The 12,644-nt window shown below is 39.0% G+C and overlaps 1 protein-coding gene across 1 annotated transcript in view; it reads right to left on the bottom strand.

Annotated features, from left to right (window-relative positions):
- The window catches only part of CNTN1 (contactin 1), a 219,719-nt gene that overhangs the window by 34,193 nt on the left and 172,882 nt on the right, over positions 1-12,644 (bottom strand). Inside the window, 3 exon segments of the mRNA XM_042469611.1 lie at positions 6,999-7,178; positions 8,468-8,595; positions 11,717-11,867. Of these exon segments, the coding sequence (XP_042325545.1) occupies positions 6,999-7,178; positions 8,468-8,595; positions 11,717-11,867 (459 nt within the window).

Genomic DNA, 12,644 nt, shown 5'->3' on the forward strand with positions numbered 1-12,644 from the left:
GCTCCAAACAGTTCCATGGAAACCTTGTGTTGCTGACATTGTTTGTATTGATGTTATGCAACTGCAGATTTGAGGTAGGAAGCATACAGTAATCTTCATATCTAGATGGTGTCTGCACACAAATTCTTGGAGTAATCAAACATTTAGTGGTTTGTAATCAAGCTTGCCAGCCTTCCATGGGAATGCTGGTTCTCTCTGAGGGAAAAAATAAAGCTTACCAAGCAGATAATAAGCATAGTCAGCAGTATGTTTTAGCCACTACATATAAATTAATGCTCAATTATATTTTCCCTGTAAGCCTCAATTTGGCTACAGGAAGAGCTGCAGGAAGAGCTGAATTACAAACTAAAAATGTTGATAAAAGTTTGTGAGATATTCTAAAGGATACATGCAGTTTACCATTTAGAAGTCTGATGAAAGTTGAAAGCAAAAGATCTACATTTAAAAAATATTCTTCCATGCTTATATGTAAACTATTTTTAAGTTTTGCTGCTGTCACATGAGAAGTTAACATATTCCTCTCATCAGTCCCCTACATTAGATATCTTTATATCATTTTCTATATTATGGTATAAGGAATTCCATGTTATTGACATGCCTTGAAAATGTGGTTTGGAAAAAAAATGAATATATGAAACCTAATATTTTCCTATGAACTGTGGTTGTTGGTGGTATTTTTTCTAATAGTTGATAGTTTTGCGGGGGGACGGGGGTACTTTTATGATTCCTGTGATCTGCTTTTAGACTTGAACAATTCATTTGTTGAATGTGTCAAAATTTATCAAATAAAAGAACTATCCATCATTTATTCATCATCCTGTAATATGTAACTCCTTCCCAAGCAAGACACAACAGCATTAATAAGTTGTTTGGAAAAAACAGCAGCATTGTCATGGAACTGAAAAATTAATTGCACCAGGCATCATTCTGTTTGGGATTTGATGGTGCAGCAAATATTGTCAAATATTATGAAGCTTGTATGAAAAGAGGATTAAGTATCCAGGACTTAAATTATTTAATATTTTATAGGCCACTATATGGGATTGAACAAAACTTCCCCAATATCACTTTTTGAAACTGATTCCCAAAGATGGACCAGAATTATTGCAAGACTGTATTTCCTTAAGTGATCTCCATGAAAGAGTTCTAAATGATACCATGGTTGCTAGCATAGAAATCTGCCAAGAGACCAACAGCTGTACAGCCTGTAGCCACACCGGATCAGGTCCGTGGCAACTGCACGCAGTGGCCCGAATCTGTCTTTTCCATGGCACTATAGCCATAGCACCGTGGCCTTAAGGAGCTGCTTTGGCGCTGTGTTGTTTGGACACATTGTCAGATGAGTGCCGTGACACTCTGCGCCCTGTGGAGTGGCTCATGGCATCACACCGCCCCAGGGTTGGAGTCAGGGCATACATCATGTGGACACCACGCCCTGACTCTGCCCCCAGGCCAGCCTTTATGGCTGGTATGCACAGTCACCAAGAAGAACCAACATAAATATGCTCTAGCTGTCTAGCTGCTGATATAGATAGCGGACCAGGGCAATCAATGTTATTTGGGTCTCAAATTTAGACCTGAAAGTGGACTAATACAAGGCTAACAATCCTTAAATATGAAATCAGCAGCTGCCTTAACTAGCTATGTACCACCCTGTTCCTCAACTTTCCACTGTCTTTGATGGCATTTCAAAATGTGGACCACTAGTCAACTTTGCAAATGCAATGGCAGAGGAAAAGTGCAATTATTTGACATCACCACCACTCATAGGCCATAATATGAACTCTGTTCTGTATTCTGCTGGACTTGTCCCAGGTCTTCCTTCATCTTTCTTCTCTGCTGTCGGTATTTCTACTGTTTCATTGTCCTAGGTTCCCAGGGAAAACAAGAAATCTGGCTCAGTAAAAAGGAAAAAGGTGGCCAGGAATATGACCAGGTCATTTCCCTATCCCAAAGATCAGTTTAAGTTTCAACTGAAGCACCAGTTGTGACAGCAGAAAATCCACCCCACCCCCAATAGTCAGGGAATTGAATCTATTTTTCTCTGAGATGACCTTTCTAACCTTGCAGAGTGCCTATGGCTATAACAACTAGTATAATGAGATCTGTCTGTGACAATGGGCCCCATATCCTGGTCACTATCATCCCATCAAGAATGGAAACAACAGAATGTCAAGAGACCATTAGCATGTGGAATGGAGGGTAGTCATTTGGTATACTCCTATGATTGCCGTAGAGGCTACAGAATCCTGAACTTCTCTCACCAAGATAGACTCAGCATAGATATTGGAGTACTGAACCCAATATCATGTCTGAGAAACTCTAACTCAGTTTAGCAGTTTGTTGGGCAATGGATGGGTGGTACACCAAGGGAATTCCCATCCTGCTCCAGACACATAACTTCAAGAACAAAATCTGGAAGATTGTTAGGGTGACAAAACTAGAAAAAATCATGACAGCTTGCACTCTTCAATTTCCAGTTTTCCTGGTCCTGTACAGAGAATGGAAGAGGACAAAGCTTGGACAACTCATACTTCACACATGCACATCTAACTAGGAATTTATAATACAGTGCGACTTGGTATCTGCAGGGGATCCATTCTGGATCCCTTCCATGGATACCAAAATCCACGAGACCTTAAGTCTCATTGTCCCCCAATGGCAACATGTGCATGGGGCCGCACCAACATTAGGGACAATGGGACTTCAGGTGAAGTCCCATTGTTCCTAATGGCAGCATGGCTGTGTGCATGCACTGCCACTAGGGACAATGGGAGCTGTCACTAATGGTGGCGTGGCCATGTACCCGCACTGTCACTGGGAACAATGCGTGGCTTGCCATCTATGGATGCTTAAATCCGCAGGTGGCAAGACCACAGATATGGAGGTCCCACTGCATGTACCAGACCTAGCTTGTCTTTGTCCAGGATTTGATATGGAATGAAGGGATAGGTTTTGTATATACAATGGAACCTCGGTATTTGCAGACTTGCTATCCATGGATTTAAACATCCATGGATAGCAAGCCATCCGTTGACCCCAGTGGTGGTGCAAGCATATGGCTGTGCCGCCATTAGGGACAAATTCTGTTGTACCCAGCACTGTGGTTTAGTGGTTGGTGCTGAACCAAGATTTTGGAGAGCCACACTCTAGTGATGCATAAAATTTAGTGGGTGACATTAGGCTTCTTTCTCTCACCCTGATTTACCTTACAGGGAGGTCTATAATAGATTTACTACCTCTCAGCCCCCCAAAATATAAGAATCCCAGAATATAACATTTATTTTAAAAATTTCAGATATTGCTTTTAGGATCACATGTTTAACTCCAGTTGGGCCAGTAGTTGTACCACTTTGACAATTTTAATAAATACTTTATTTTGAATAATTATTGAGTATTTATTCTTTCTTTCTTTCTTTCAAAGATTCAATTTCAGTTTTAGTTTACCAAAGCTTCTCAATAATACCCTGGCCCTGCTTCTGCTCAGGAGAGGAATATATACTTTGCCTGCCCCCCTCCTTTTCCCCTTCTTTTCATGTTTGCCCTTTTTTAGCTCTTTGATTGTGGACAAAGCTGCAACAATTCCATCCCATCAAATGGCTTGATAGGTCTCCACTTTAGCACTCCTAGTTGACAATTATTCAGTTTTGCCATCAAGAAAAAGACACTACATCTTTGACCAAAATTAAATTAAAATAAACCAAATATTTCTCTATTTTTATTTTCCATTTTGTTTAGAAGTTCACAGCTTAGCAAAGTCTCTCTCTTAGAAGTTCACCACCACTACTAGGTTTTGACGAATGAAACTAAGCCATTTAAACAGCAACTAGTTTCTAAAACAAGATGTAATATCAGTATCATGAAATAAGTGCCACTTACTCCCAGTAAGTGGCACTTATTCCTACAAAAGCTGCCTACATTTGTAATGAATGCAAATTTGTTTCTGTTGCATTGCTGACTGCATTATGATACACTAATCTGTTGAGATATCACAGTCAGTTTCATTAATATCCTGTCATTCTTGACTGTTAATATTATTCAAGCTCTCAAAATATAGTAATCGCTGTGAATGATACAAAAGCTCTGAGAAATGCCTGACATTTATTCAACATAATGTTATGAGACAAAACATTCAGCAGAATTTAATAGCGATAAACACAGAGATGTTTCATATTTCAATATTTAGTGTAATTCATCACAATTACACTTTAGTGGATAAAAACAGTTTGCCTGAAATCTTGGTTCCTACCACCCCACCCAGCCAAACATCCCAAACCTTATTCAAGGCTGCCATCTGGTGGGTGCAGCCTATAACTCCAAGCTGGGAAAGAAGACAATTTTAGACTAAAACTGCATGTGGAAGTAAATTACCCTTGGTACCAAAGCAGGGATGAGGAGGATAATAGATTTAAAACTGCCAGGTTCACACTCACCTCTCCATGGCCAATATTCCTAGGTTTTCTAGCAGATTAAAGGAAATGAGTCTGCATGTCCAAGGGACACATCAACACCATACACTCATCAACTATTTTGTGATACACTCACACACAATACAGTTTCTCTGCCTATCCCAGAAGTGGGAATTATGTGGCTTTCCAAAGTTGCTGGACAGTAGCTCTCGGGGTTCTTCACCACTGGTTTTGCTGGCTATGCTGCTGGGACTTGCAACCCAAGAGCAACTAGAGGGTTGCATCATTCCTTCTCCTTTCTTGATCCTTCTCATACTAATGCAGAAAAGAAGGTGAAAGGGGGTATGGGTTTCTATTAACCTGTTGCAAAAAAAGGCATTTCCTAGGTCCAAATGGCCTGGGGGCAAAAAGAGGGTGATAAATCCCCCCACACTCTCTAGATGATGTTTGGGAACATTTGGGGGGGGGATTGATAATTTTTGCACAAAATGTAATGCACAACGCTTATCAGTGCACTTCAGCACTTCCTAAGAAGTTTACAACATGTGCCTCCCAAAATCTAGGTATTAATTTTAGTGAGCTATGGAAGGATGTAAGGCTGAGCGGAACCCGGAGCCATGCTTGGGACTGAACTCAAAACCTGGTGGCTGTGAATGACTGCAGTACTGGCATTTAACTACTGCACCACCAGGGCTCCTTTTATTCAGTTTTCCAATTTTATTTTCAATATACAGATGTTCAAAAACAAATAAAGAAAAAGAATGTATAGTGGGAACCAGAAGGCAGGAAATGGAAGCTGGAGAGGAGTACAAAAGGACCTGGAAGAGAATCAACTCATTTGCAATGTGTGTTAAAAGGAAGTTCTATGGATACCCTGGACATACAAAAACATAAATTAATGGATCCCAGAACAAATCAAACCTGTACTATTTCCAGAAGCCACAATGACCAAGCTAAGGCTATCAACATTTGGTAGTATCATGAGATGGCACGACTCATTAGACTCATAGAAGACTGCGTTACAGAGGGAGAGACTCCAGCTGCATCTGCACTACAGAAATGATGCAGTTTGACACTGTTTTAACTACCATGGACCCATCCTACAGAATGCTGGGATTTGTAATTCATAATGGCACCAGAGGTCTCTAACAGAAAAGGCTAAATATCCCACAAAACTACAAATCTCAGAATTCCATAGCATTGAGCCATGGCAGTTAAAGCAATGTTAAACTGCATTATTTCTGCAATGGAGATGTAGCGTCAATCAAAGAGGTCACAGCCTGAGTCTGCAGGACCAGAGCAGGGCTGTTGAAGACAGGCTGTTTTGGAGGTCTCTCATTCATAGATTTACCATAAGAACAGATGTTCTTGCTCCTGTTAAATGTATCTCTCAGTATATATACAAATGTTTGCTGGAGGGTGGCAGGATCCACACTGTAATTTGGCCTTTGCACAGGTTGCCCCTTCCCAAACAATTCCAGTTGTTGCATACTTTTTGCCATAATGGCATATGCCTTATTTACATCTTGTGTGGATTACTATAACTCACTCTAACATGTCACATGCACACACAAAGAAATAATTTTTAAAAATGCCACTTGCAAAGTGACCGGTGCGAGACAGGAGGCATGCTCCGCCCACTGCCCACCCTCTGACCTTTATCGCTCCCCCTGAACCTGACCCAATCATGACTGGGTCCAAGTTCACACTTGCCGGCAGCCTGGAAGAACCAGGTTTTCCAAAAAGAAATAGGAAAAACCCCGCTTTCGGAAAACCTGCTCTGAGGGGGATTTGCCCCGATCCAGGTGGGTAAAAAATAGTGCCAGTGGGAACTTCCCAATTTTAAACCAGATTGAAATCCAAAATAAAATGCAGCGTGAATGACCGACCCTTCAGGCTCTCCATAGCTCTGGGACTCAGTGGAAGGTCAGTGTGGGTTCTGTGCGAGATTGTTTATAAGCCCTCATTTGCTTTGAGCTACAGATAAATACTTTTTATGAAGCAGTTCCCTGAAACGTGATAATTATTTCAAGGGTTCCTCCAGATTAAAAAGGCTGCTACTAAGGTTAGACTGGCAGGCCAAGTTACAAAGGAAATGTGAGTACACCAAATATAATAATTTTAGGTATAAACAATTTTCACTGTCTCACTCTCTGGAATGTGGCAATACAGGGAACATTTCGTGGGAGGGAGGTAAAATTTCTGTTTGGAGGGTGAATGCCATCTCCTTCCCATAGCTACACCCCTGGCTAATTGTATATCATCCAATTCATGTGTACATCTTTGAAGTGCCTTAATTATTAGATCAACATTGTCTTAAAAGCCCTTATGATTGTCAATAAAAATTAATAGAATTTGGGATGTTCCCTTATGTATCAAAATGCATTTTCTACGAACAAGCACAACATCATAATTCCTAACATACTAGCTTTTCTATGCTTTGGTAACAGTACTTAGGTAACTGCTTTTATGAGGAAAGTTCCTCAATACCTGGAATGGATTAGTGCTTATCCACTATAGGAAAATAAGACTATAAAGATAAATCATGTCCATGCAAGTGTGAGTATACCAGACAAAATACATGTTATCTTACCATAATGCTCCTTTCATAATATTCACTCTCTTTATCAACATCTATTGGATATCCATTGAGAAGCCAAATAAAAGTCAAGTCTAAAGAGGGATCATGGGATGCATGACACTGCATGGTGGCATTCTGTCCAACAATGACATCAACATTAGTTGGAGCTAGATCTATCCTTGTAGGAGCTGTGCAGCAAAAAGATAAAGTGGAAAGCATGACTGTCAACATATATAAAATATTTCTGCTAAATCTTCTTGGTGATAAGGATGAAATTTACTTCCATATATGTGTACGCCTGACTGCCATCTTAATATTTATATGGAACATTTTTAATTATATAAAATATTTCATAGAGACTACCACAATAATATTTATAATAATATGTAAACTAGGCCAATTTTATTATAGGAACAATAACATTAGACCAAGGGAGATGTGCCTAAGAGAGCAGTTTGTTTACAACTCCATCTGAATTCATGTCTTAAGATGTTCATGCTCTATTCCATTATGCAATGCCATTGTTACTTTGTTGTGAAATTCCCTCTTCCTTGAGAAATGATAAAATAATAACAATTTCAATAGCATTTTAAATACTGAGGTATTTTCTTTCTGTATTCAGGGTTTCTTCCAATATATTAAAAAGATAGATAGATAGATAGATAGATAGATAGATAGATAGATAGATAGATAGATAGATAGATAACAAAACAAACAAAAATGCAGTCATATTTTAGGAAAAAGTCTATAAAGAGAAACAGAGAACAAAAATTAAGGACAATCTTTAAAATCAGGGAACCTTTTCACATGCTGCAAAGAGCAGGTGTGAAGCTCCCAATGTGTACCATGTTGGAAACAAAATATCACTCCCTGCCCATTCCACCAGAGTCCCTTGCTCTATCAGGACCTGCCTACTATTTACTGTAAAAGAAGCATGCATATAATTGCTAATTTTATGAACTGTGCCATGCAGAGGCCCTATGTGACCTGTGAAATCAGTAAGCATAAAGGAAAAAAATGATTGATGGCAGAGAATGCTTAAACCCAATCCAACAGAGTTGTGATTAGGTTCTTATCTGTCACATGACTAGCTTCTGGAACTTCCTTCCTGGATACCATTTAAATTTTTTTCTATCTTTTAAGGTTTCTTTTAAAAATCAAGTAATGAGAACTTCTTAATGTTTGTTAGTGTATAACTATAAAGTTCTTATCTCTCCTTGTTCGCTACTTTGGTTTTATTTTGTTATCAGTTTCACTGTATTTTAATTGAATTTTAGTGTATTTTCTTTGCTTTTATTCAAGTTATCTTGGCTGCTTTTGTGCACAATGTATTCTCAGTAAATTTTTCGATATACTGAAGTATTCATATACAGCTGATCTGGTCTCTGGACATGCAACAGTAATCAGCGGTGTGAAATCTTCTCTTCTCTTCTCTATGTGCATTGGGAATTTAGCTTACATATATTGAATAAATTACCTGTGGTCAAAAGAGCAGAAGAACTGTTAGCTTTTCCTTTGAAATTTTCTACAAAACAAGTGTAGTTGCCTGCATCTGCTGCTGTCACATTAATAATTTCTAGACTTCCATCATACCAAATTCGTATCCTGTTCAAAGAAAAATTGTTAGGAAACACATCAGAAGAAAAGAAAAACCCTATCCAACAGAGATGTGATTAGCTTCTTTCATATGAGGAGTCCCTTGAACAGACCACATGAACCAATGACACTCTAAATCTCCAGTGACCCATTGAAATACCTCAATAACAAGGTTAGGCTGTAGGAATTGAAATATTTTATCACTCCCACTAACGTATATGTTCACAAGCACTTTATCACCTATTCATAATTTAAGTAAGGCCCCATACAGACAGACCAAAACAAAGCTGCTTCAAGTCACTTTGGAGGTATGCTGTTTAAATGATGCATGCATACTAAAGAGTCCGGAAGTTGTGCCAAAGCTGCACTTTAGTCCTTAGGACTGGATCATGGCTTTGGCGCGGTTTCCGGACTCTAACTATGCATGCATCATTTAAACAGCATACCTCCAAAGTGATTCGAAGCAGCTTTATTTTGGCCTGTCTGTATGGGGCCAAAATTAACAAGACATGGTTTTCTTTTGGGACTAATTTTATGGAGACAAGTAAATATGTAAAAATGTTCAGAATTACGTTATCAAGTAAAGATACATTTTAATTAACAGAAGCACTATACTACTAATTTTGCAAAGTCTTTATGACAAAACATCAATGCTACCTTGAACCACAAAAAGGGCAGGTCACATGGAAGACCACAGCTACTATTTAGGTGACCAGTTGCAAACAGATGTATACAGTACTTGCATGGGAACAAGCCCTACTGAACTCCAAGTAGATACATATGGGGTTATACCATTATTCTTTTGTCTAAAAACAAAGCCTGTATAGCACATTATTAGAACATCCAATCATCACCAGTAGTTTAATATTCCTGTTTTAGTCTTCAATAGACTCCACAGTCCATATCAGTAGCTCATCACAAAATGCTGAATGTTGATCAGAGATAATTTATGCTTTTTTTTGACAGCTCCAATATACTTGTTCTCTATTAAATAAACTGTTCTCTATTTTATTAAAAAGGAATACATAAATCTGTTATACTGTAAGAACACTGGGTTTAGGAACACAGAAATCTGCCTTCTACAGAATCAAACCCATGATCCACTTAACTCAGTATCATAATGGCTATGTAGGCTTTCAGTCATCAGCACTACTTTCAACATATGAATCAGTGATAAGAATAGGGCTCACTTCACACATTACAAAAATCACTGCTAGTCTTTTTCCATATGTGATGTTTCTCACCTGCAATGCACATATAAATTATGCACTTTAGAAATAAGAATTGTGTAATTTTTAAAGCATGAGAGACTTCACCCTATCTCCTTATCATCTGTGCCAGACCGTCATACCTAAAAGTCTAGGAATAGGCTGCAGAAATTGAGGCAGGCCACAGAAAAAAGAACAAGATCTGTGCCCTCCCACCCCCAATACACTAAGTATTTTAAATTACCATGTATATTCGACTATGAATCAAGAAATTTAGGCCCCAAAATTGACCCTAAAACCCTGGGTTGACATATACGGGTCAGTACACTGGTCCTGTTTAGAAAGGTCCTAAAACAAGCAAGGTGCCTGCCTCTCTCTCTCTCTCTCTCTCTCTCTCTCTCTCTGTGTGTGTGTGTGTGTGTGTGTGTGTGTGTGTGAAAGAGATTCCCAGTCTGATCTGCAAGGCTTCTCTTCCCAGGGAAAAACTTCCCCATTTAACTCCACTTGCTTCTCTTCCCAGGGGAAAAAACTTCCCATTTAACGCCACTCACTTCAATCTGCAAGGTTTCTCTTCCCACGGAAGAAAATCCCCATTTAACACTACTTGCTTCCCCTTTCAATCCGATGTTAAAACCTCTCCTCCAGCACCTGGGAATCAGTGTTAGGTGGTCAAGTGAGGTCCAGAGAAGGAGGAGGAGGGATGGAAGTGGTATTTCCCCCTTTCTATCCTTCGTTATAGCCCCCTAAGTTTTACCCTCAACCTCAAAATCCATTATTACCCTCAATATCAAAATCCATTATTTTGACCCTAGCCTTATACATGAGGTCGATTTGTACATGAGTATATACAATAGTGACTCCCACAGTTTTTTTCAGTTACAGTGACTAATACCATTTTGCTCTTCTATGCAATGCCAGAAGATAGTCACATAGTTGCCAAGGCAAAGGAGGGGCACTTTTCTGTCTTCTGCTGTGGAGCATTAGTACAACGCACCAACAGGGAACTATCTTGCTGTCCAAACAACTAGGTGATTCTTCCTATTTTATACTGTTGTGTTGCAGCATAGTGATGGAAGAGAAACCATTCCCATGTTGTCTAGGCCACCAGGTAACTATCCTACAGCCCAACATTGGAAAAAAGAAATGATCCTTCCCATTTTGGAAGACACCTTTCCTTCCACTGTTAACTTTAGAACAGCTTTAGTAGACAAGAAGCACTTGATTGTTTATGTATATTGGTTCTTATCATACTGTGCTAAGAATAGAACTATATTGTAAGAAATGTCTCCTATTAACTTATCCACAAAACCAAATCCAAGAAAAAATAGTTAGGAGTGCCACTGCTGGATTATAGAATTACCAGTGCACACACACCACATAATTTCAAATATACAATACCAGAACCCCTTTCATGTACTGCCTCCATGAAGGGGCCCCTCAGAATACGTCTCTGGTGTTGGATGCTCCCCAGACATTGCATCCACCTTCATTTCTCTTCCCTATTCTGAAATTAGTGCATTGAACAAATATCTAAAGAATGAAAACCTGTACTCAGGGACCTCAGACATTCCCTCAACACATAGAATTCAGAGATGCAGATATACATATGGGTAATGTAGGAAGGAGGTTGATGTGACCCACCAAGCTAAACTTAGCAATCTATTCTGTGACTGGAAAAGTTACTTTTTTAAACAACAGTTCCCAGTATCCCCCTTGGTGGCTGAGTGTTTCCGAGAGATATAATCCAAAGCTGTGTATTTATTTTGATCAGTTGGTGTTTCCCAGCACACTCCTGTTCCAGGCAAACAATAAAACTGGATGTTTATCAAATTTCTGGGAAGTATTTGGCTATTTGTAGTATGATCCATTTGAAACAGTGGCTCACACCTTATGAGTTGCCCATGGTAACCAGTAATACTGACCGGGTTGAATTTCTAAGAATATCTGCTCCTTTGATCCATGTGAGTTTTGGCCTAGGAGCTGCTCTGGGCTTGCACTCGATTATAGCCTGACCTCCTCGAGCAGCCAAGACTTCTTTCTTCATTGGGTAGAATTCAAAAGTTGGAGCTAAAACTGTAGAGAAAGACATGCATTGCTAGATAAGTATACAGCTGTGTAACACACTAGTACAAGCCTACGTGTCTGCTCAGAAGCATGTCCTGTCTACTGAGATTACCTCACTTCTCAGGAAGCATATATAAAATTGCTGTTTACATCTTTCACAAGGCAGAATTGAAGAAATGTGCTATTTAGTAATGAATTTAATCAGCTTAATACATTGATAATGTGATTAAGCATAAACACATTTGCAAATCTTCAAAATGTCAAGATAGGTATCTTGTTCCAAGATACTGAAGGCAGCACAAGAATTTCTATTAAGCTACTATACATACTATGCACATAGCCAGAAATTTTGAGACTGGCCAGCATAGTTAAATGAAAAATGTGGTAAGTAACACTCCTTGTAAATACATTTTGCTATAATTGGATCTACTTCGTTCACCAGGAGAAAAATATGTGTGAGGGCAGGGCAAGGACAGTGAGAAAACTGACCAGTTTAGTCCCTGCTCTGGAAGGATGGAGGGACATGTGGGAAGCCATCTTGCCCTGACCATAGGCCCACTTTAATTTACTTTTCTAATGTCTACGAACCAAAATAGCCTAAAATAGACAAGTATATATTTATAGCAGATTTGCAAATAATGAAAATAGTTCTTGTTATCGGCTAGAACTTTAATGGGTAATCTATCCATTAAATTGAGCAAAGTTTGTATTTCTGATTACTTTTTTAAAAGAAAATTACATACATATACTATCCCTTCAACTAATTTCTAGAATAAGCTAGGTAAG

The sequence above is a fragment of the Sceloporus undulatus genome, chromosome 5 (assembly GCF_019175285.1).
Source record: "Sceloporus undulatus isolate JIND9_A2432 ecotype Alabama chromosome 5, SceUnd_v1.1, whole genome shotgun sequence".
Classification (NCBI taxonomy): Eukaryota; Metazoa; Chordata; class Lepidosauria; order Squamata; family Phrynosomatidae; genus Sceloporus; species Sceloporus undulatus.